This window comes from Triticum dicoccoides, chromosome 2A (genome assembly GCF_002162155.2).
Source record: "Triticum dicoccoides isolate Atlit2015 ecotype Zavitan chromosome 2A, WEW_v2.0, whole genome shotgun sequence".
In the NCBI taxonomy this organism is placed as follows: domain Eukaryota; kingdom Viridiplantae; phylum Streptophyta; class Magnoliopsida; order Poales; family Poaceae; genus Triticum; species Triticum dicoccoides.
The window spans coordinates 580,994,941-581,017,908 of record NC_041382.1 but is presented as its reverse complement, the minus strand read 5'-3'; the positions used below and the strand labels follow the sequence as shown (position 1 = coordinate 581,017,908).

The 22,968-nt window shown below is 45.1% G+C and overlaps 1 protein-coding gene across 1 annotated transcript; it reads left to right on the top strand.

Moving 5' to 3' along the window:
* The first annotated feature begins 410 nt into the window (after positions 1-410).
* Positions 411-8,129, top strand: LOC119355500. Its single transcript, XM_037622311.1, has 2 exons — positions 411-665; positions 7,758-8,129. The coding sequence occupies exons 1-2, from the start codon at positions 537-539 to the stop codon at positions 7,857-7,859; spliced, it is 231 nt and encodes a 76-aa protein (XP_037478208.1). The 5' UTR covers positions 411-536; the 3' UTR covers positions 7,860-8,129.
* The last annotated feature ends 14,839 nt before the right edge of the window (positions 8,130-22,968 follow it).

The window sequence follows — 22,968 nt, the reverse complement described above, 5'->3', positions numbered from 1 at the left end:
GAGGTGAGAGAAGGGTGAGGGGAGTTATGAGGGCGCTTCAGGAAGCAACGCGACATCTCAAGCGTGACTCCTAGCGTGCAACCTTCGACATCCACGTGCGTCGAGTTGCATCGCTCGGGCCTGGCTGTGAAAAAACGTCCGATTCGAGCGTTCCTACCCAGCCAGACCCGGAGGTGCTTTAAACATCATGCTGGCCAAGATTTAGGTGCAAGGCAAGCAACCAAACGAGTCAAAACTATATCATGCAGATCTGGTTGAACCTAATGCAGGATACCAAACACGTCACAAGCTTCCTCTGTGGTCATGTGAGGTGCTCTGAATCCCTAAAAAAATCCAAAGAAAAAACCCCGAGGTGCTCTGAAATTTTGCAAAAGGCCCCTTCGGAAACCCCTTAATTAAGCGCAGAAATCTCCCCCAAAACGAGAGCAAGGAACGCCCCTATCTACTGTGTGCGTGTCGTCGCCATTGCCACCGCTCGAGAGATTCCTGAGATTGGAAAGAGGGAAGGGAAGTGAGAGAGGGAGGAGGCCACGGCCATGTCGTCATTGGGGACGTCCAAGGGGATCCTCGAGATCGCCAAGTTCGGGGTGTACGTCGCCGTCCCCGTTACCCTCACCTACCTCGTCGCCACCGACTCCAAGGCCATCAAGAAGCTCATGGGCCTCGTAAGGATTCCCTCCCGCTGTTCTCCCATTCGGTTCAGTTGTTAGATCAAGGATGGATCGATAACGTTGCCTAGTTTTTAGGCCCTGACATCCTGCTGCGGAATTGAGGGGGATAAAATACTACTCCCTCCGTTCACCATTATAAGATGTTTTAACTTTTTTCTGATACGGCAATTTAGTGTGTTCACTCATTTCAGCCCTTATGTAGTCCATAACGAAATATCCAAAACATCTTATATTTGTGACGGAGAGAGTATTATTTAGATGGTTAGATTGTCATATTATTGCTTGTAGGGTGGTTCTTGACCATGAACTAGAGTTTAGGACAAAGTAGGCAGAGTTGGCTCTGTAATTTGTGCATTTAAGAAAGCTTAGGCTCTCACCTGTGTTAAGCACTTCACGGCTGCTAGGTTTGTATCTGCAAAAGGAGAATCTGTTGATAGGTAAAGGGTATAGCTGCACTATCTTTGCACACTAGTTGAATTACTGCTAATAGTGTTGATTCATGACCCATAAGATGAGACGGTCCATTATTCGTTGATAAGAGACTTCAGGACTCTGCTGAGAAAAACACTCGAGACCTTCTTTGGCGGCACTCTCCTCTCTAGCTTCACCAAATCCTTTGGTATCTCTCTGTAATATCCTCGTGATACCAAGGAATGCAGGAAGCAAGACTTGTTACTGAGTAGGTAAAATTCATGGGCTTTAAGAATAACAAGAAGGCTTAGGTGCTCTGCTAGATTAGTAGCTGCTAGAAATATTTTTGTTCATTTGTAAAGCATAGAGAAGATGAATGTCTTTACCTGTTTGGATCACGAGCTGAATTAGAGGCTTATATCAATATAGTAAGCATGTGAGTATAAATGGAATGCAAATGATCCCTTCGTCTCTAAAGAAAGTGTGTGTGTTGAGGGGGAGGAGGGTAGCACATCACATCGTATTAAACTTCATACTCATACAACAAATATAGGAAGGATCGAAACATAAACCAACTCACACAGAAAATAAGCTTAGCGCTCACTTTATCTGCCTGTTCTTGGCTTTTTTTTTGCACCTTCTTTGTCTTGGTTGTCGAGAGGGCCACAATCATCTCTGTATTAGCAGCTGGCTGCACCATGTGTTTTGTTTGGCAGGCCAGGGTGTTGTATCAATGGACATTGTAGGAGTAGTTCTCTCCTTGATGAACTGAACCTTGGCATCTGTTGACTGTTGTTGCCGAATTGCTTGCTAGAAAAAACAATTGTTCAATTGTTCTTCTTTAGATTGCACCATTAAATTAGTTGTGCTATTTCACAATTAATTTTCATCCAGTTTCTTGATATCAAAACATAACTATATCTACTTAGAAAAAATAGGACATCACCCTACCATGGTAAACAACGGACTCCAAGCTAGTAAGTCCTAGGTTGTCATAGGCGAAATATTTCCTTCTTCAAAATTCTCGCAAGGCACCATAAGTGAAATCATGCTGGAAAAACTTGGCTTGAGAGCTCAACTAATTGTGCCTTTGATAAAGTGCAAAACATAGAGATGCAAAGGGCAATTTGAGAAACATTATGTCTTTTCTTTGCACACAACTCCATAGTTCTTTTTTAGATCTTAACTCCATAAATTTTTTAGATCATAACTCCATAGTCCCATAACAACATGAACACAATTCCCATAGTAGGCAAGTTGTGTATTAAGATACTAAGACTACCACTCAGTTTACCGCCCAGTCTTTTGACAAATTTCAACCAGGGGTTCGCTCCGACAGGCCCATCAGTTTTGTCATAGGTATGCTGGCCTCGACTTGCTTCATAGTTAACAGGGCCCAGACTTCGGTTTCTTGATCGTCCATCCCGATGGGTTCCTGTCTCTGTCTGTACGTATTCTACTTCTTGGGACATGAAGCCTTCTTCTTCTTGGGACAAGGAAGTATAAGCTCAATGCAAATAAATAATGCATACCCCCAAGCACAAGCACCATGAAGAGGAATTGCCCCTTCTTCATCTTTGCACTGTAAGGTTGCTCCACCTTGCTGCAGAAGCTGAGCACAGAGTAAAAGGTTCAGAAAGACAGAAAAATATTCAAGATAGCATTGCAAACCTGCACACAAGGTACACAGCCATATAAGCATGCCAGGTGAAGCACAGTACCTCATCAGAAGTTATGCAATTCGGCTGCTGTAGCCCGATACCTGCCACCGCCTAATACTCTCGTCAGTTTTTTGTCGGGCCTAGGGATCATAACTATTGCAATTTCATTATTCGATATGCCTTTAACATTACAGAAAAGCAAAACAAAAAGAACTCTGCAGGAGCACAAGCTACATGCCAATATGATTTTTGCCTTAACTTGAAAGGAATGGTAGAAGCAAACAGTTCTCCAGTCAGTTTTTATTTTCTTTGAATAAGTACTTATAAATTCTAACGCTTTTTTGCTAGTAATAGAACATCATGTCTTACAAAGAAGCTTTGTTTTCTATGCCACCCACCATGGAACATATATATATAAAAAAAAAGGGCAACCTGGTGCATGTAGCTCCCGCTTGCGCAGGGTCCAGGGAAGGGTCCGACCACTTTGGGTCTATAGTACGCAGCCTTTCCCTACATTTCTGTAAGAGGCTGTTTCCAGGACTTGAACCCATGACCTCATGGTCACAAGGCAGCAGCTTTACCACTACGCCAAGGCTCCCCTTCCACCATGGAACATATATCAACCAGTTAAAAATTAATGCACCTTTGCTTCTAAGTAAGACATAGGAATAGTGTTTGTTTTTGGTGCAAGGGCAAACAGCTAAGAACCACATATCAAAATCAAGTAAGGCTTAAAAAATGTCAGCACAATGCCTTCTGCTTTAGCATAACCTGTTGAATATGAAATAAAAAACCTTCCCAAAATGTGAAAAGCAGCAAATTGGAGCATTTCAGAAGCATATTTCTGTTTGACTCAAATGACATGTGAACAATGCCTAAATTCATAGAAGATAATTGCCAAGTTTGGGCGCCAATTTAGTTCATACCCAAACCTTGCAATCAGGTACAGAGACCATCAGAACCTCATCATTCCCATACCACAAACACCTCACAGTTCACATGCATCAGAGCTGAAGCCAGTTTATTCAACAACAGTGAAGGCACTAATCGGCGACTAATCCGCTCACCCTCCTGCAGGAAGTTGAAAAGCATGTAGTTAAAACGTGTTGTTTGTTCTGCAATCAAATTTAGATGGAGTACTCTTCACTTGCATAGATACAACAACTCTGATCTGTAAAACCTCACCACAATAGCAGAGATCTGGATAAAATGGAGGCAAAACTTGAATTCAACCTAGGCGACGTGGGCGCTCTCCTGACTTCTACGTGGTGTCGAGCCATGCCATGTACGTTGTTACATCCAAACTGTAGTTAGTTTTCAGTTCTTCTGTATCAGTCTGACAACATTAAGATAAGCCAGATCATCATGACACATTGTCAGAGAGACAGAGACCATGTTCTCATGATGAATTCAGAAATGCCGATGTGAATAATTATTAGCAGTTTCATAGTTATATAATGTGTGAAGTAGATCAGATATACTCCCTCCTTCCATCTATATAGGGCCTAATGCGTTTTTCGGGGCTAACTTTGACCAAATATTAGAGCAATAATATATGACATGCAACTTACACAAAGCACACCGTTAAATTCGTGTGTGAAAGGAGCTTTCAATGATATAATTTTCACATTGTGCATGCCATGTACTATTAATCTTGTCAATAGTCAAAGGTGGTCTTAAAAAACGCATTAGGCCCTATATAGATGGAAGGAGGGAGTAGGAAACTTAATAAGAAAAAATGCCTGTATCAGAAGAGTTTATGTTATTTCTCCCTGATAACTGTGAGTTTGGTGAACCAATATATCTGGTTTGTGTTGCTCAGTCTAATTCTGCACACGCTTACATAAATTGGATGAGCCAAAAACAATGTGAATTGGTGAGCAACATTCTTAAACAATATGAGCCTCAACCTTGATGAGGCATCGGAACAGTGATTTTCAAAATATAACTCTACATAATGTACAATGACACTGAAGAATTGCAGTTTCCATCTCTCTCTCTCTCTCTCACAGCATGCACATTCATTCAGCATGACATGGGTACAATATGGATAACTCAAAAAACAAAGAATTTCAAAATGATGTGAAGAAAAAATTGGTCAGAACTGCAAAAGGAGGTGATCTCAAAGTTATTATACACTAACCACTCACCCTCTTAACATCAGGTAAGGTAATCAACTAACAGACTTGCCAAATTGACACTTATGTATCTTTTATAAATGAAAACAGTAGTACTTTCTCGTATCAGATGACACTTTCATCTGACTTGCTGGCTAGCTGGACAGGCAAAACATCAACAGTTAGTTTTTTGTTCTTCTGTATTAGTCTGACAACATTAAGAAACATAAAGTGCAAAAGAAATAAATTCAGTTTTTCTGTTGTGTGAGAATAAGGAAAGAACAGAGAAACAATAAAGCTATTCTTGCCTTGCTGATCTGAAACCCCATTTCTTCAGTGTTTAACATGGAGGCAACAAACCTGTGATTAAACGTTTTCTCATCCAGTCTACGTCGCCCATCGAAAAAATTAGGATTGAACAAATGATTTGTACAACTATCACTGGGATTAGAAGACAATTGTTATAGATCTTTTTTTGCACAGGCAAATGCTCAAGAGCTCAGAAAACAGAACAGTAGTATTCCTCAAAAGCTTAGAAAAATGCTACATTAGGACTGAAGCATTAAAATAAAAGAGGCTCACCTGGCATAAAATTCAAACCTCTGCTATCAAGGCTGCATATTCTACCAACTTCCTGTGTAGAAGAAATAAAAAACTTTGATACGAGGGAAACTTTCTATGAAAATGTTCACAGGATATGTTTACGGAAATCACATGGCAAAATAAATCTCAGCTTTCTTACATGACCAAGAATAGTCTTAAATCAATGCTTCAGTAGTATCCAGGACTACATCATATAGATTACCTTGATTCACCTCACATGCAGCCTGCTTGGATCTCTTATGAAACGCCCTTGTCGACATGACACATAAAAGATCTTCAGAAACAACATGAGAGAGAGAGAGGTGGTTAAGTTAGCAAATGGGAATAAGAAGGGTAAATGAAGAATCGACGTCTAGAATCAATGTAGACGATATGCAGCAGCACCAAGAATCGGTGTCCAGAATCAATATAGACGATCTGCAGCTGCACCAATCGTTTAGACAAGTCTGTATCCAATTAGGAGCCATATTTAACATTACAATCAACACGATCAAAAACGGGACTCGGGAATCCGCAAGTCTGAACAGGTAGGATGAGATGATCGATCTCATATATCAGCTATATGTGCAACCAAAAGATTTGATGGTTGCAGGTCTTGATAACTATGAGAAAGTCTAGGATTCTTGTCTGAATTTTGTTTTGCAATCGAGTGCCTAAGGTTTGAAGCCCTGAATGAAAGATAAGCACTAAAACAGATAGAAAAAACAAACAATTAAGTTTCGTCCGACGAAGAGCTGCAGCACGACAATAGAGCGGATGCCAAAATCCAAACCTCAACTTTGCATCACCGAGAAGAGTACGGAGATCTTCTTGTCTAGGAAGCTCGTCCTCGTGCACCATCGCTTCCTCATTGGACAGAACAAATTAATCCAGCTAGTTAGTGATCCTAAAAGATTAACACCACAATCTTTGAGGCAATAACACAAGCACCTGGTGCAGCGGAGAGTGGTGTGCGCGTGGGTCGCCTGCTCGTGGAGGTGCTGAAAAGGCCAATGGGGAGCGCGCCGGTGCTGCGTGGGGGCAGCGGGGAGGTTCAGCGAGGGGAGCAGGGAGGGAGGCGATGAGGCCCGGCGATGTCGGCATCTGTGAGGCTATTGGCGACGTTGGTTGGGAAGGGACGCGACATGCAGGCAGCAATGGGATGCCAGACGGCTGTTGGAGGTGGATGGCGAGGCTTCGACCGCTGTCCTTCGGGGACCCTTCGGTCGGCCAGCGATGGATCTGGCGACCTGGTCTCCCGCATCCATGGAGTCCACCATGCAGAGGACGACATCGATGGGCCACTCCCTAGACCTCTCGGCGCCCGGCGCCATCAGGAGTAGGGGCAAATGCGTTTGATGAGGGGCCGCGTAGTACAGGAGGGGGAGCCAATCTCAGTCTTGGCATCACCGCTAGGGCGTCGGAGGGGCTAGAGGATTGGGGCGGGGGGAGCCGGGGCGGTTTGCGAGGATGACCCAGGCCATGCGCGAGACATGCAAGCGAGGGCCGTGCGCGTGGGGGTCGTGTATAGCGAGGGTTGATTTTTTTCCTTGAGCGGTAGGGCCGCGGGCAGAGTTGGGTCAGTGCTAATTGCAATTAACACAAAAGACTGGGTGAATTTAGGCTGTTGGATTTGCTCTATGGATGGATAAGATGGATTTGGATCTCCGCACTTCGTGCTTTTATAGGGGTAGTAGATAGATATAGATAGATGTGGTGAATGATGGTGTGTCCTTGGAAGTGCTGGTGTCGAGTTTGTTATAGTAAACTAAAAGTAACGCTTCATTACATGCATTGCATACTTTTTTTGATGGGGACTCTATGATGGTGCTGACTAACACCGGATGCCTTCTTTGATGTCACCTCTTTCTAGTTTAAAAAACAAATCATGTAGTCAGTTCGCCCTAGTGGTATGAAAAAATTGAGCAAACAAGGGTTATGTTGTCAAGCAAGTCAGTTCAATCATCTTATTTGTTTATGTGCCGGTGGCAATTTGCTCTATTTGTAGGCAACATGGTGATCTTGCTTGTGTTGGTGGCAATCTGCCTTACTTGTAGGCAAAGGCGGTGATCTTTATTTGCACGCATCTGCATTTGCTAATATGTGGTTCCTCAACACGTATAAGTTCATAATATTTTTTATGGTGGTCATACTTCCTACAACTGTTTCTTGTTCTGTTGCATCAGGAAGTTATCAGAAGCAAACCTTGTTAGCCATGTGCTTTCATGTATCCCTTTTTGTACATTCCCTCCCTTTCCTTCCTTTTGGCGCTTTACAAAAGCTTGAATTTGTACTCTGTTTTGCTCCTATTGCAGCGTCCTTATGTGGTTTACCCTCCAGAAGGCCCACGACCACCACCGCCCGAAGAACTTCGTGAAAGGGCTCGGGAGATAGCTCGCAGCAGAAGGCAAGAATAAACAGGTGGACCATGGTTGCTCCATATAGTTTGTACTCAGATAATCTTCTGCATGATACTACGATCCAAAAGATTCATGAAACTGGGACACAAAAACTTCGACTATCAGACATGCTGTCATGGGTGTATGGTTGTCAAATAACATGATTTCACTTTGGAAGAAACCCACTTGACTCCGGTTATTCTGTTGTGGTGTTTCTGGTTGTTGATGTAAAATTATGAAATGTTTGTGAGTTGCGACCAAGAGTAATAAACCGGTTTCACCGCATGATCCGTTTGATTGCTGACACCATTTCTAACATCATCATCATCATCTCTATCATGCCGTGTTTTTTTTATGTGAACACGATTTATCCAATTTGACCTGTGTACTGAAGTACGATTGAAAATCAAATGCAAGTAGGCCAAGCAATAAAAGGGCTGTTTTCGCGGGCGCATTATTATTTGAGGTAACATCAGTGCTAGTCATAGAACTTGCATCAGATGTGCAGTTTGGTGCTAAAACTTTAATAATACGGTTTTCGGATGTGCAGTTTGGTGCTAAAACTTTAATAATACGGTTTTCTGATGATCTAACTTGTGTTTAGGTGCAAATACGGTCACTCCGGCTGTTTGCACGCGTATACGCTGCTGGCGTGGCATGCCACACAGGCACGGGCCTACTGTCAGTGATAGATATCGCCTCAGGCACGGGCCTACTGTCAGTGATAGATATCGCCTAAGGGGCACGTGCACATTTTTATTTTGCAGAAAAGCCCTCAAATTTATTATTTTGCAGAAAAGCCCTCAAATTTATTGAATTACGAACAATGGCCCCACAAATGAAATAAAAAAGGCTGCAGCAGCCGATGGTTTCGAACCCATGACCAAATAACACACCGGCGCACATGGGCTACCCAGTACACCAAATACCTTTTTTGGTCAAAAAGAGAAATTCTTAATTTTATTTTTTTTGTAATGACCACTACTCATATCCAAATAATCTTTCTGTAACCAAATTTCCATTAAGAGAAATTGAGCGCCCGAAAATTTTGAATTTAAACGAGAGAAACAAGTCTAACAATACATGAGCGTAACTTAAATCCTCATATGGGCATACACTATCAGACCTCTTTTGGGAAAAAAAATTCTTGTGTTATTCACGCTCATTTAGAAAAAATACATTATTTAAAATATTGTTCTTGGTGCCGCAACAATGAATTCGACTCGTGACTTTTCTATAGGGACGGAGCCGGGCTGACCACTGTACAAGAAGCACTTATTTAAACTAATGTGCTAAACCAAATATATTTAGACATTAAAAAATTAAATTCAAAATTTATTTTAACATTTCAGGCGAAAAAACCTAGAATTGCCAAGATATTTCCAAAACCGGATTTTGCAGCTCCTTCCAGAAAAAATGGAATAAAAATATCTTGCTCGTGAACAAGTTTGTGTACGTTTTGGGTTAAACATTATACATTTTGATGTGTGTTTTAAAATCTAATTTCATTTAAAAAATTCTGGCGAAAAAAATACTTTTTGGAAACCTATTTTTCTGGCCAAACCCAGGAAAACAGAATGGAGAAAAAAATGTGTGTGTGTTTTTTTGCGAGGAACCATAGGGTATTTTATTCCAGAGTGATAGAGTTACAATCTTCAGCAACTAGCTTGCTAATACATGGGGAGGTTGACCCAACCAACAGGCTGTGCTATCCCCACATCTACCAAAATTAGCTAAACAATGTGCAACCCTATTTTGATCCCGAAGAATTTTAACAGGAATAACTACCCTATCATTCAAGAACCTTTTGATCTCCGCCACCAAGTGTCCATATGCCGACCTATCCAATGAATCATCCCCAAGCATCTTGAGAGCCACCGCACAATCAGACTGAAGAACAATAGTGGCCTGAGAATGCTCTATCGCCAGCTTCAACCCTTTCATCATAGCTTGCAATTCTGCCTCGAGAGCTTCATTGCAGTGAAATAGTTTGCGGTAGGATGCAAAGATAACAGTCCCGGTCATGTCACGAAGAATCATTCCCGAGCCCGCTGACCCGTCCGTAGGGTCAAAAAATGTGTGTTCAGTGTAAAAGTAAATGTATCTCCACATATGCCTGAAACTATGTTGGGTGGAGTGGTTCACTAGTGCGTTCACGTAAATAAAGTCGCGAGTTCGAACCTACATCCTTTTATTTCTCATTTCTTGCACCAATTTGTTTCAGTCACTGACAGTGGGCCATAGCCCCACTGGCATGCCACATAAGCAGTATTTGCACGAGATGACAAGTTATGTGATCACAATTTCATATTTTACAAGTTTTATAACCAAACTGAATATCGGAGTCAAGTTGTATGACTTCCGGTGATATTATCTCTTTCTTTTAGACAACCCTGCAGCACTCGTATTGTTGTGCAAGAGAGGCACGTGTAAATGAAAGCATAGTGGCGACTATTTGGTGTTCCCCTTCTGCAAGCAGTAGGCGTCCCTGCCCGCTGCGTCTAGTCTCTCTTCTATCCTTGCAATTTATGTCTCCTTTCTTGATATCTACTACAGTTAGGCTGGTTGTAATGGGAAGTATCATATAGTAATATCATACATATGATACTAATGTATAATAGTAAGTATCATGTAGGACTCTATTTATTGTCATGCATGACACAAAGTAGCGTATCATTTATTATGACACGGTATCATAATATGATACTCCACCATCTCTTTCTTCATTTAATGATATGACACCTCATCAAAATTAACTAATTGGCATGCATGATACTAGTTATGATACTACTATTACGACCAGCCTTATATCGTCTAGTTTTTGAATAGCAAGCAATAGGACACAGAGTATGACGGACTTAGCGACTGTGTATACGTACAAAACACGCTTCATTGAAGCCACACCCAGACTCCCGAAAAGGCAACATCATTCAAGCCACACTCCGGCCGATCCAAAAAAGCAGTTTCACCATACCCTAAAAAAACAAAGTTCCACGATTGATTTGCACACTTCCACCGTAGAGTGCTGTAGGATAAAGGAGTAAAATGCACATAACACAACTCCGGAGTATAGCATAGCAGAAAACAACAACTACAGTTTAGTTTAGTTTTTTTTTGAAAGGTTTTTTGAAACAATAGTTGAAGATCTGTGATGTCCATTTATGTGGTAGTGGTAGTACTTCGCAATCTACACCATGAGCTTAATGTGAGATAAGCCTTTTTTTTCCGGCGCCGGGGCTAGAGAGACAACAAGAAGTGCATGGGAGCAAAGCAATACTAATCCCACGTCGATCTCTACGGAGCGCCAGTGTGAAGAGTTACATCAGCCTATGAACAGTAGCAACATGCATGAGCTAGTACTGGTTTTCTTTGAAGGAAAAACAAATGAGCTAGCTTTTCCGGCGCCCCCGCTGCTAGGCAGCCTACATACATGTTAGGGGCAGGGCCATTGCTCCCCATCCATCCATCAACCAGCTGACAAGTGGTGGTGACAAATGTTGCAGTACTGGAGCGGAGGCAGATTGGGCAAATTTGACAATTTTAACCTCTGGGCGAAATCAATTCACGGAATGAACTGCCCGTGAAACTAGTTCACACCTCTGACCTTTTTGTGTAGCGCCCGCCACGACGACGCCACACCCTACGGTGCAGCGCCTAGCTCGGGGGTGTTGCACTCCAGTCCACCGTGGCAGCCCCTGGGCCCGCACCCAGCAGTGCATCGCCTCCGAGCTAGGCGCCACACATGTAATGTGCAGCGCCCATCTTGTAGGCGCTGCACTGTGACTTAGATGCCAGCCGCCCGCTCCCCCTCCCCCCACCCCACCCTATTCGTTCAGTTGCAAGTTACAGAAGCAGCGGCGTCGGCGGCTTCCTCCTCTCCCCCTCTCAATCCCCTCTCTCAAATCCTTCAGATCCGACGATTTGGTCCGTGCATTTCTTCACCAATCCATCCTAGAAGGTACTCTCCTCCGATCCCCTTCTTTCTATCCATAGAAAATATGATATTTTAAAGATTTGGGGAATCCTTGTTTGATTAGATTAGATTTGAATCTTGCATGTATTAGAACTTTGCATGTATTACAACCCTTGTTTGTTTGATTTGTTGAACCCTAGTTTAGTTTATGGAAGAGTTATTTGTATGAAGTAGGCATAGTTTATGGAAAAGTTATTTGTATGAAGTAGACCTAGTTATTTGTGGAACCCTAGTTTATTAGTTTTGTTTGATTTGATATGGTTGGATACATAGATTGGTATGGTTGCATCTAGTAGGCGTACTTTAGTTTATTTGTATTCAAAAGATAATCGCGTTGACAAGAAAGCTTTCTTTCAAAATTGTTAGGATGGTTTGGCTTCTCGATGATCACTGGGACAAACAACACCGGTCATACGCTATGGCGGTGGAGCAACGGGTAATAATGAAAGTGGCCGGTATTATGAATTTCGTATTTATTTCAAACACAAATGCCCCATATGTAATGTTATGAATTGTTTGTTTGTAGGAGCTTGCACCTCTGAAGCTTCGTTCTCATGGGGTCACCTTTGGGTGGATGCTCTATGATGAGCGATACACACCGTATGTAAGGGAGACATGACTTCTCCCTTTCATTTATATGGTCAGACGGTCGACGCCACCCAAGAATGCTCCAGCACTCACCGCGCTTATTGATCATTGGCGGCCGGAGACACATAGTTTCCATCTTCGGACCGGGGAGATGACCGTGACGGACCAGGATATTGCTATGATCACCGGTCTTCCTATCGATGGGAATCCTCTATGTATGAGCACTGATTCCGATGGGTGGCGCGCGCAGATGTATGCCCTTCTCGGTATGGTTCCTCCGGAGCCTCCGGAACCAGTAGCAAAAGACAAGAAGAAGGAAAGAGTCGCAGCCGGTGCTACTTTCACGTGGATTACTGAGCATTTTGGTACTTGCCCACCGGAAGCTAATGAGGACACAGTCAAGACATATGCTCGTGTCTACATGTAGTACGTGATATCCAGGACTATGTTTGCTGATGGCACAGGCCAGAATGCTCCATGGATGTGGCTGAAGGCGTTGACCGTCTTCGATAGCAATTGGAGTTGGGGTTCGGCGACACTGGCTTACTTGTATAGACAGGTATGAAGTTGTTTCCTTTTCACTTCATTGCTACATTATGAATGCGATCTTGCTCTTAATTGAACCATGTTCTCTTTTATGTGCAGTTGGACGAAGCCTGTTGTAGGTCATCTGGAGGTATTGGTGGTTGTTTGCTCGCACTTTCCATATGGAGCTGGGAGCGTTTGCCGGTTGGACGTCCGAAGACCGTGAAGTATGATGATTGGTACGACAAAGACGACCCACTACGGCGACCCACTTGGGCTTACAAGTGGAATGTGTTAAATGAGACGACAGATGATCCCTCGGTCATGTACAAGTTGTACCAGAGCGAGCTTGACGCGATCACGCCTGAGCAGGTGAATTGACAATAAGTGATTATGATGCTTCTATTGCAAGTCGATACCAATTTTGCATTCTATCCCATTTTGCAGGTGATATGGGAGCCGTATGGAACAGGAGACAGTTTTGGTAACCCTTTAGAGTTCAGGCTGAATCCGATGTGCACTAGGGATAGGGATCTCTGGCGTATGCGGTGCCCACTCATATGCAACTGGGCGGTTGAGCTTCACCTCCCACATCGAGTGCGCCGTCAGTTTGGTTTGTTCCAGGCATATCCGCCGGAGTGGGAGGACATGGACAAGTTGCTACACGCGTAAGATATAATTAACCTTGAGCACTTAGCAGCTTCTCGGCGGTTTCGATACTACTAATATTATGTTTCTAACTTGCAGGTTGGATAGGAAAAGGCAGCGGAAGATTAAGGATTGGGACAAGCATCACAGAAAGTATGTCGTATAGTTTGCGCTTAGTGTGGAGCAAGCTAGGGCTGGAAAAGGAGTCCAGCTTCGTGAGCACTGCCCGGTCGCGTTCAACAACTATCTCACATGGTTTCTTGCAAGTACCCGTGTGGAGGTATGCAAGCCGGCGTATGCTGAGGAGATTTTGGAAGAACCCACTGTTTTTGATGAGGTAGCCCAGCACCAGTACAACGCATTAGTCAGTAAAAGCAACTCAGTGATCCCTTCAGCTCCAATGATGAACTTTGTGGTATTTGCCCTCTTTGCTTTTCATTCACACTATTCACATCTTCGCTTGCCTAACACGTTAATACCATTTCTGTTCATAGCGTGCCTAGATCAAGAAAGCAGCTGATGAGACCGAGACTATTCTTGAAACAACCCCGACTGGCAAAAGCGATGGAGAAGGTGCACTTCGAGCATTCATCAAAGTTCACATCTCCTTCAAACTAGCACTTAACATGTGTTGCTACGTTTGATGTCTCATTCACTTGTACATGTTGCAGTGCCAGGGCCAAAAGTTAAGGTGGCTATCAAACCTTTTCGGTTGTCGTGACCCCGAGTATGTATCACCAGAACGGTCTAGGTCGGCGACACCATCAAATCCCGCTTCGGGGCAGAGCTATGGTGATCATTTGGAGGATGAGGATGTGGGTGTGGTCACCCAAGAGGTATGGCATGAGCATATATATCCAATTGTTGATGCATTGCTAACTATATCCTCACACACGGTCTTTCCATATCTTTTGTTGATGCATAGGTTGCTGATGATATGACCTTGGGGACGTACCAGGTTAGGTCTGCATACATGTTAAAGCCTAGGACGGGAATCAACAAGTACACACCTGAAGACTTCACCCAAAGAGGCAAAAGGACGGTCAGCACCTCGTGGATGGCGGCTTTGGATGACTATTTGGATGACGATGTCGATGACGTGGAGGAACCGGAGCTGGAGCGGGAGCGTGTTCCTCTTCCTAGGAAGGTGAAGAAGTTAGTCAGCAAGAGGGGGGAGCAGCCAAAAAGCGCTCAAGGAACTAGCTCTATTTGTAACTAGCTCTTCCTAGGAACCAGCTGTGACGCCCCAAGACCGGAGCTTCAGATGCCTTCCATGTTTTCGAGTGTTGTCGGGTGTTTTGTTTTGGTTCGTTGCATCACGTGCATTACATCATGTCATCATGCAACCCGTTTTAAAACTCACTAAATAAATTGCATGGATCTTCGGTCCATTTAAACCGAGGGAATTCACATGGTGATTTTCTCTTTATAACATATATCCTCCCAATATTATTAGGGAGCTATAATAAATATTCCATCCTTATGGAATCAACCATAACACACGTGCAAAGTATTTTCCATGTCTATTCCTCTTCGAGTTTGACCTTCAAACCTTGCCAATATTTTTTCTCATCCCTTTTATCAAGGCTCTTCAAAAATCTCAGCCCATTTTGAGTCTTTTCGAATGGGCTTTAAAATTCAAACATGTCGAATTATATTCAACATGTGTGTATCTATTTTCTCCAAAAATCCCCTTGTCATTTTATTTAAATTCCTCACATTTTTGTGAGTCCAGAAATTTTACCCTCGTGCGCTAATTCTTTTCCCTAAAACCCCTTCCTTTTCCTTTCTCTCTAATTCTTTTCGGTTAAAGAAATTAATTAGGGAGAGAGAGCCCAGCCGCCTCTGGCCACTTGGGCCTCCTAGCAGCGCCGGCCTCCCAGGCCCATATGCCCTCCTAAGCCCACCATCCTAACCCTAGCTAGCCCAGCGCCGACCGCACACATCTCCCTCTCGTTCCCACGCGAGCCGCTCCTCTCTCCTCTTGTCTCCCTGCTCGCGCCGCCAGGAAGGAGTGCCCGCGCTCGATGCCTTTTGCCGATCCCATCTCATATCGATCGCTCCTCTCTCCTCTTGCTCAAGCCAACCACCCCGCAGCCTCGCGAGCTCGTCTGCCCGCACGGCCATGGCATCGCCGCCCTCGACCCGGCTCGCCCTCAACGTCCACTTCGCCGGAGCCCTTCCTCCGCCTCTTCTCCGGCCTCCCACGACAGCCACGCCGCGCCCTCAAGCGCCTCACCTCCCGCAGCCAGTCCAGGACCTCCTCGTCGCCTCCTTGTCTACCCGGCGCCACGGACTCGTCAGCTCCATCACCAGGGGAGGAGCCCCTCGACCCGTCCCCTTCGGCCCCGACTCCAGTGAGCGCCACCCCGTCGACTCTCCTCCGTGTGACGCCTCCCCTCTGCTGCATCGTTCCTCTGCCCGTGACTGTCCTTTGCTCTCCCGCCTTGCCTCACGCGAGCCACATGGCCGCCGGCCATGGAGGCCACCGTGCTGGCCTGCAGTTCGTGCGTGCTGCCTTGCCTTGCTGCTGCTTCGTCTGACCGCGGACTACCTCCGGCGAGCTCGCCCGGCCACCTTCGACCTCGGCGTGGCCCTGCCTCCACTAGCAGCCTCCTGGTGCCATCTGTTTCCATGGGTTCGGGGAGCCCCAAGTCTTGTCTGTGGCCTCGTTGGCTGTTGATGTTACGATGTTGGCTTTCTCCATCGTCTCCCTGGGTTCGTCAAGTCGTGTACCAGGAGCCCAAGCCGGAAGACTCCGTGGATGTGCATCCCACTTGTGCCATTTTGGATCGTCAATAATGTTGCAGGATTCGCCAAGTACCATTACGCCCGGAGACCACGAATCTCTAAAGTTCCACTACCGTCGTTATGGATCCGACAAGTTCGCGAGTACGACCACTTCCCACGACGACCTTGTACCACTACCGTTGACGAAGACATGTGCACCGCAAGCATCAAGTTCAACTACCGTCGACCGCGAAGGGTTTGGAGTCATCAAGTACCTCTCCGAAACGAACGTGAACGACTACCGTCGCAAGAACGGGATCGGAAAGTCCGAAGACCCCAAGTACCACGGCACCGATGACATGAACGTCTATGAAAACTCGTGCAACGATAAACATGTACCACTACCGTCGCCAAGTTCGCGAGAACCTCTACCGTCGCGAGAACGCATACTTCCTCTACGAACTTGAACTGCCCCGCTTGCACGCTTTGAAGGTATAACCTCGAGACGACGTCTGTGAACGAATGCTTGCGATGTTTAAGATGCTCGTGTCTGCACCGTGTCCATTGTCACTCATTTCCTTGTCGCCAACTCGTGGGACACCCGGAATCCGGGAGCGCCCCACCATCTTCTGCACACATCCGCACACTTCTCCTTTGCATCGGTATCTCAATCGAGTTACCGGAACCGGAACGTTGCTGTGGCACCGTTTTCGTTACCGTTGCCGTGGCACCCCTTTTCCTTTCCACCACGGTGACAAATGCTTCATAATGCTCTTGTCAAGTTTTAATAAAAATTGCATAAACTTGTTCATGTCATCCGCATCATGGTAACAACAATTAAAATGTTTAAATTGTTGTTGCAATAAATTACTAAGGCATATGGGGATTTACCGAATTTGTTGTTTGTTATATCCGGCCCCATTTAAAATTGTTTAGATAGATAATTCCTTTATGTTTCACCTCTTGACATGCTTAACAACATTTAATATTGTTGGGTACATAACTGAGAGAGAACTAAATAAGTCATATGGTGTTCCGTCAATATGCAACTCGTTGCATATTGAGATCCACTTAATTTGTAGTATTATTTGTGCACTTTGCCATGCCATGCATATTTAAACCGGACATGCATCATACTTGTTTGCGCATCATGCCATGTTATGTGATGGTTGTTTACTATGTTGTGTGTTTATTTCCGGTGTTGCTTCTTCGGGTTGGTTCCGATAACGTCACGTTTGTGAGGACCCGTTCGTCTACGTCCGTTTCTCTTCTTCATGGACTCGTTCTTCTTCCTTGCGGGATTTCAGGCAAGATGACCATACCCTCGAAATCACTTCTATCTTTGCTTGCTAGTTGCTCGCTCTTTTGCTATGCCTATGCTGCGATACCTACCACTTGCTTATCATGCCTCCCATATTGTTGAACCAAGCCTCTAACCCACCTTGTCCTAGCAAACCGTTGATTGGCTATGTTACCGCTTTGCTCAGCCCCTCTTATAGCGTTGTTAGTTGCAAGTGAAGATTGAAGTTTGTTCCTTGTTGGAACATGGAGATGTTGTTCCTTGTTGGAACATGTTTACTTGTTGGGATATCACAATATTTTTATTTAATTAATGCATCTATATACTTGGTAAAGGGTGGAAGGCTCGGCCTTATGCCTGGTATTTTGTTCCACTCTTGCCGCCCTAGTTTCCGTCATATCGGTGTTATATTCCCGGATTTTGCGTTCCTTACGCGGTTGGGTTATAACGGGAACCCCTTGACAGTTCGCCTTGAATAAAACTCCTCCAGAAATGCCCAACCTTGGTTTTACCATTTGCCACCTAGCCTTTTCTTTCCCTTGGGTTCTGCAGACTCAAGGGTCATCATTATTTTAACCCCCCCGGGCCAGTGCTCCTTTGAGTGTTGGTCCAACCTGTCAGCCGCCGGTGGCCACCAGGGGCAACTCTGGGCTGGCCTACCGGAAGTTTGGACAATCTGAGTGTGCCCTGAGAACGAGATATGTGCAGCTCCTATCGAGATTTGTCGGCACATTCAGGCGGTGTTGCTGGACTTGTTTTACCATTGTCGAAATGTCTTGTAACCGGGATTCCGAGTCTGATCGGGTCTTCCCGCTAGAAGAAATATTCTTCGTTGACCGTGAGAGCTTGTGATGGGCTAAGTTGGGACACCCCTGCAGGGATTTGAACTTTCGAAAGCCGTGCCCGCGGTTATGGGCAGATGGGAATTTGTTAACGTCCGGTTGTAGAAAACCTGAAGTTGACCTTAATTAAAATACATCAACCGCGTGTGTAACCGTGATGGTCTCTTTCCGGCGGAGTCTGGGAAGTGAACACGGTGTTGGAGTTATGCTTGACGTAGGTTGTTCTAGGATCACTTCTTGATTATAGTTTCATGATCGTGCTTTGCCTTCTCTTCTCGCTCTCATTTACGTATGTTTAGCCACCATATATTCTAGTCACTTGCTGCAGCTCCACCTCATACCTTTACCTTATCCATAAGCTTAAATAGTCTTGATCGCGAGGGTGCGAGATTGCTGAGTCCCCGTGACTCACAGATACTTCCAAAACCAGCTTGCAGGTGCCGATGAGTCCGTGCAGATGACGCAACCAAGCTCAAGGAGGAGCTCGATGAAGATCTTGTCCTTTGTGTTGTTTCGTTCTAGTTGATCAGTAGTGGAGCCCAGTTGGGGTCGATCGGGGACCTTATCGCTTTTGGGGTTCTTCTTTTATTTTGGTTCCGTAGTCGGACCTTGATTGTATTTGGATGATGTAATGCTTTATTCTTGTAATTGTGTGAAGTGGAGATTGTAAGCCAACTATGTATCTCTTTCCCTTATGTATTACATGGTTGTGTGAAGATTACCTCACTTGCGACATTGCTTTCAATGCGGTTATGCCTCTAAGTCGTGCTTCATCACGTGGGAGATATAGCCGCATCGAGGGCGTTACACCAGCCATCGTCCTCTATTTGTAATGTTGAACTTGAAGTGGTGGTAGCTTGTAGTAACATGGAACTTGTTATGTCGGTGAACTTGGAGTTGTGGTAGCTCTATGTTGAACTTGATCCTCTTTATATGTCTTAGTTATGTTGAACTTGGAGTGGTTGTCTTAGCATTGTTGAACTTGATCCTCTATATTGCACTTATTGTCTTAATAATGTTCAACTGTGACTGAAATGTGAACTTAAAGTTTCTGACTGCTTATTCTAGGAAATGTTGCAATGTGCCTGAAAATGACCAAGTTTGCAAGCTACAGCCGCTGCAGCGCCTAGCTTGGGGGCGCCGCACCGAGCAATGCAATGCCTAGCTCCAGGGCGTTGCACTGCTTAGTGTGGCACCTCCAGGCTAGGCGCGGCAGCGGCTGTAGCTTGCAAACGCTTTGTTTGCTCTCTGCTTAGCTAATCCCAGGCGTGCAACGCCTCAGAGCTAGGCGCTGCACTGAGCAGTGCAACGCCTATTGGAAATATGCCCTAGAGGCAATAATAAAATGGTTATTATTATATTTCCTTGTTCATGATAATTGTCTATTGTTCATGCTATAATTGTGTTATCCGGAAATCGTAATACATGTGTGAATACATAGACCACAACACGTCCCTAGTGAGCCTCTAGTTGACTAGCTCGTTGATCAAAACATAGTCATGGTTTCCTGACTATAGACATTAGATGTCATTGATAACGGGATCACATCATTAGGAGAATGATGTGATGGACAAGACCCAATCCTAAGCATAGATCAAAGATCGTGTAGTTCGTTTGCTATAGCTTTTCCGAATGTCAAGTATCATTTCCTTAGACCATGAGATTGTGCAACTCCCGGATACCGTAGGAGTGCTTTGGGTGTGCCAAACGTCACAACGTAACTGGGTGACTATAAAGGTGCACTACGGGTATCTCCGAAAGTGTCTGTTGGGTTGGCATGAATCGAGACTGGGATTTGTCACTCCGTATGACGGAAAGGTATCTTTGGGCCCACTTGGTAATGCATCATTATAATGAGCTCAAAGTGACCAAGTGGTTGATCACGAGATCATGCATTACGGTACGAGTAAAGTGACTTGCCGGTAACAAGATTGAACGAGGTATTGGGATACCGACGATCGAGTCTCGGGCGAGTAACGTACCGATTGATAAAGGGAATTGTATACGGGATTGATTGAATCCTCGACATCGTGGTTCATCCGATGAGATCATAGAGGAGCATGTGGGAGCCAACATGGGTATCCAGACCCCGTTGTTGGTTATTGACCGGAGAGTCGTCTCGGTCATGTCTGCATGTCTCCCGAACCCGTAGGGTCTACACACTTAAGGTTCGGTGATGCTAGGGTTGTTGAGATATTAGTATGCGGTAATCCGAAAGTTGTTCAGAGTCCCGGATGAGATCCCGGACGTCACGAGGAGTTCCGAAATGGTCCGGAGGTGAAGAATTATATATAGGAAGTCCAGTTTCGGCCATCGGGAAAGTTTCGGGGGTCACCGGTATTGTATCGGGACCACCGGAAGGGTCCCGGGGGTCCACCGGGTGGGGCCACCTATCCCGGAGGGCCCCATGGGCTGAAATGGGGAAGGGAACCAGCCCCTGGTGGGCTGGTGCGCCCCCCTTGGGCCTTCCCCTGCACCTAGGGTTGGAAACCCTAGGGGTGGGGGGCGCCCCACTTGGCTTGGGGGGCAAGCCACCCCCCTTGGCCGCCCCCCCTAGGGGTCCTATATATAGTGGGGGGGGGAGGGAGGGCAGCCGCACCCTAGCCCCTGACGCCTCCCTCTCCCTCCCGTGACACCTCTCCCTCTCGCTGAGTTTGGCAAAGCCCTGCCGAGATCACCGTTGTTTCCACCACCACGCCGTCGTGCTGCTGGATCTCCATCAACCTCCCCTTCCCCCTTGCTGGATCAAGAAGGAGGAGACGTCTTCCCAACCGTACGTGTGTTGAACACGGAGGTGCCGTCCGTTCGGCGCTAGATCATCGGTGATTTGGATCACGACGAGTACGACTCCATCAACCCCGTTCTCTTGAACGCTTCCACTCGCGATCTACAAGGGTATGTAGGTGCACTCCCCTCTCCCTCGTTGCTAGATGACTCCATAGATTGATCTTGGTGATGCGTAGAAAATTTTAAAATTCTGCTACGTTCCCCAACTTTGGCATCATGAGCTAGGTCTATGCGTAGTTTCTATGCACGAGTAGAACACAAAGCAGTTGTGGGCGTCGATATTGTCAATTTACTTGCCGTTACTAGTCTTATCTTGATTCGGCGGCATCGTGGGATGAAGCGGCCCGGACCGACCTTACACGTACGCTTACGTGAGACTGGTTCCACCGACTGACATGCACTAGTTGCATAAGGTGGCTAGCGGGTGTCTGTCTCTCCCACTTTATTCGGATTAGATTCGATGAAAAGGGTCCTTATGAAGGGTAAATAGAAATTGGCATATCACGTTGTGGTTTTGGCGTAGGTAAGAAACGTTCTTGCTAGAAACCTATAGCAGCCACGCAAAAACTTGCAACAACAATTAGAGGACGTCTAACTTGTTTTTGCAGCATGTGCCGTGTGATGTGATATGGCCAAAAGGATGTGATGAATGATATATGTGATGTATGAGATTGATCATGCTCTTGTAATAGGAATCACGACTTGCATGTCGATGAGTATGACAACCGGCAGGAGCCATAGGAGTTGTCTTAATTTATTTATGACCTGCGTGTCAACATAAACGTCATGTAATTACTTTACTTTATTGCTAAACCGTTAGCCATAGTAGTAGAAGTAATAGATGATGAGACAACTTCATGAAGACACGATGATGGAGATCATGATGATGGAGATCATGGTGTCATGCTGGTGATGATGATGATCATGGCGCCCCGAAGATGGAGATCAAAAGGAGCAAATGATATTGGCCATATCATGTCACTATTTGATTGCATGTGATGTTTATCATGTTTTTACATCTTATTTGCTTAGAACAACGGTAGCTTAAATAAGATGATCCCTCACATAATTTCAAGAAAGTGTTCCCCCTAACTATGCACCGTTGCGAAGGTTCGTTGTTTCGAAGCACCATGTGATGATCGGGTGTGATAGATTCTAACATTCGAACACAACGGGTGTAAGCCAGATTTACACACACAATACACTTAGGTTGACTTGACGAGCCTAGCATGTACATACATGGCCTCGGAACACGGAAGACCGAAAGGTCGAGCATGAGTCGTATAGAAGATACGATCAACATGAAGATGTTCATTGATGTTGACTAGTCCGTCTCACGTGATGATCGGACACGGCCTAGTTGACTCGGATCATGTTTCACTTAGATGACTAGAGGGATGTCTATCTGAGTGGGAGTTCATTGAATAATTTGATTAGATGAACTTAATTATCATGAACTTAGTCTAAAATCTTTACATTATGTCTTGTAGATCAAATGGCCCACGCTAATGTTGCCCTCAACTTCATCGTGTTCCTAGAGAAAACCAAGCTGAAAGATGATGGCAGCAACTATATGGACTGGGTCCGGAACCTGAGGATCATCCTCATAGCTGCCAAGAAAGATTATGTCCTAGAAGCACCGCTAGGTGACACACCCATCCCAGAGAACCAAGACGTTATGAACGCTTGGCAGTCACGTGCTGATGATTACTCCCTCGTTCAGTGCGGCATGCT

Excerpts from the sequence above, each read along its gene's own strand:
- LOC119355500 (XM_037622311.1), top strand. The coding sequence starts at position 537 with ATGTCGTCATTGGGGACGTCCAAGGGGATCCTCGAGATCGCCAAGTTC. Across the intron at positions 666-7,757 it reads TCAAGAAGCTCATGGGCCTC|CGTCCTTATGTGGTTTACCC; the intron begins GTAAGGATTCCC and ends CTCCTATTGCAG.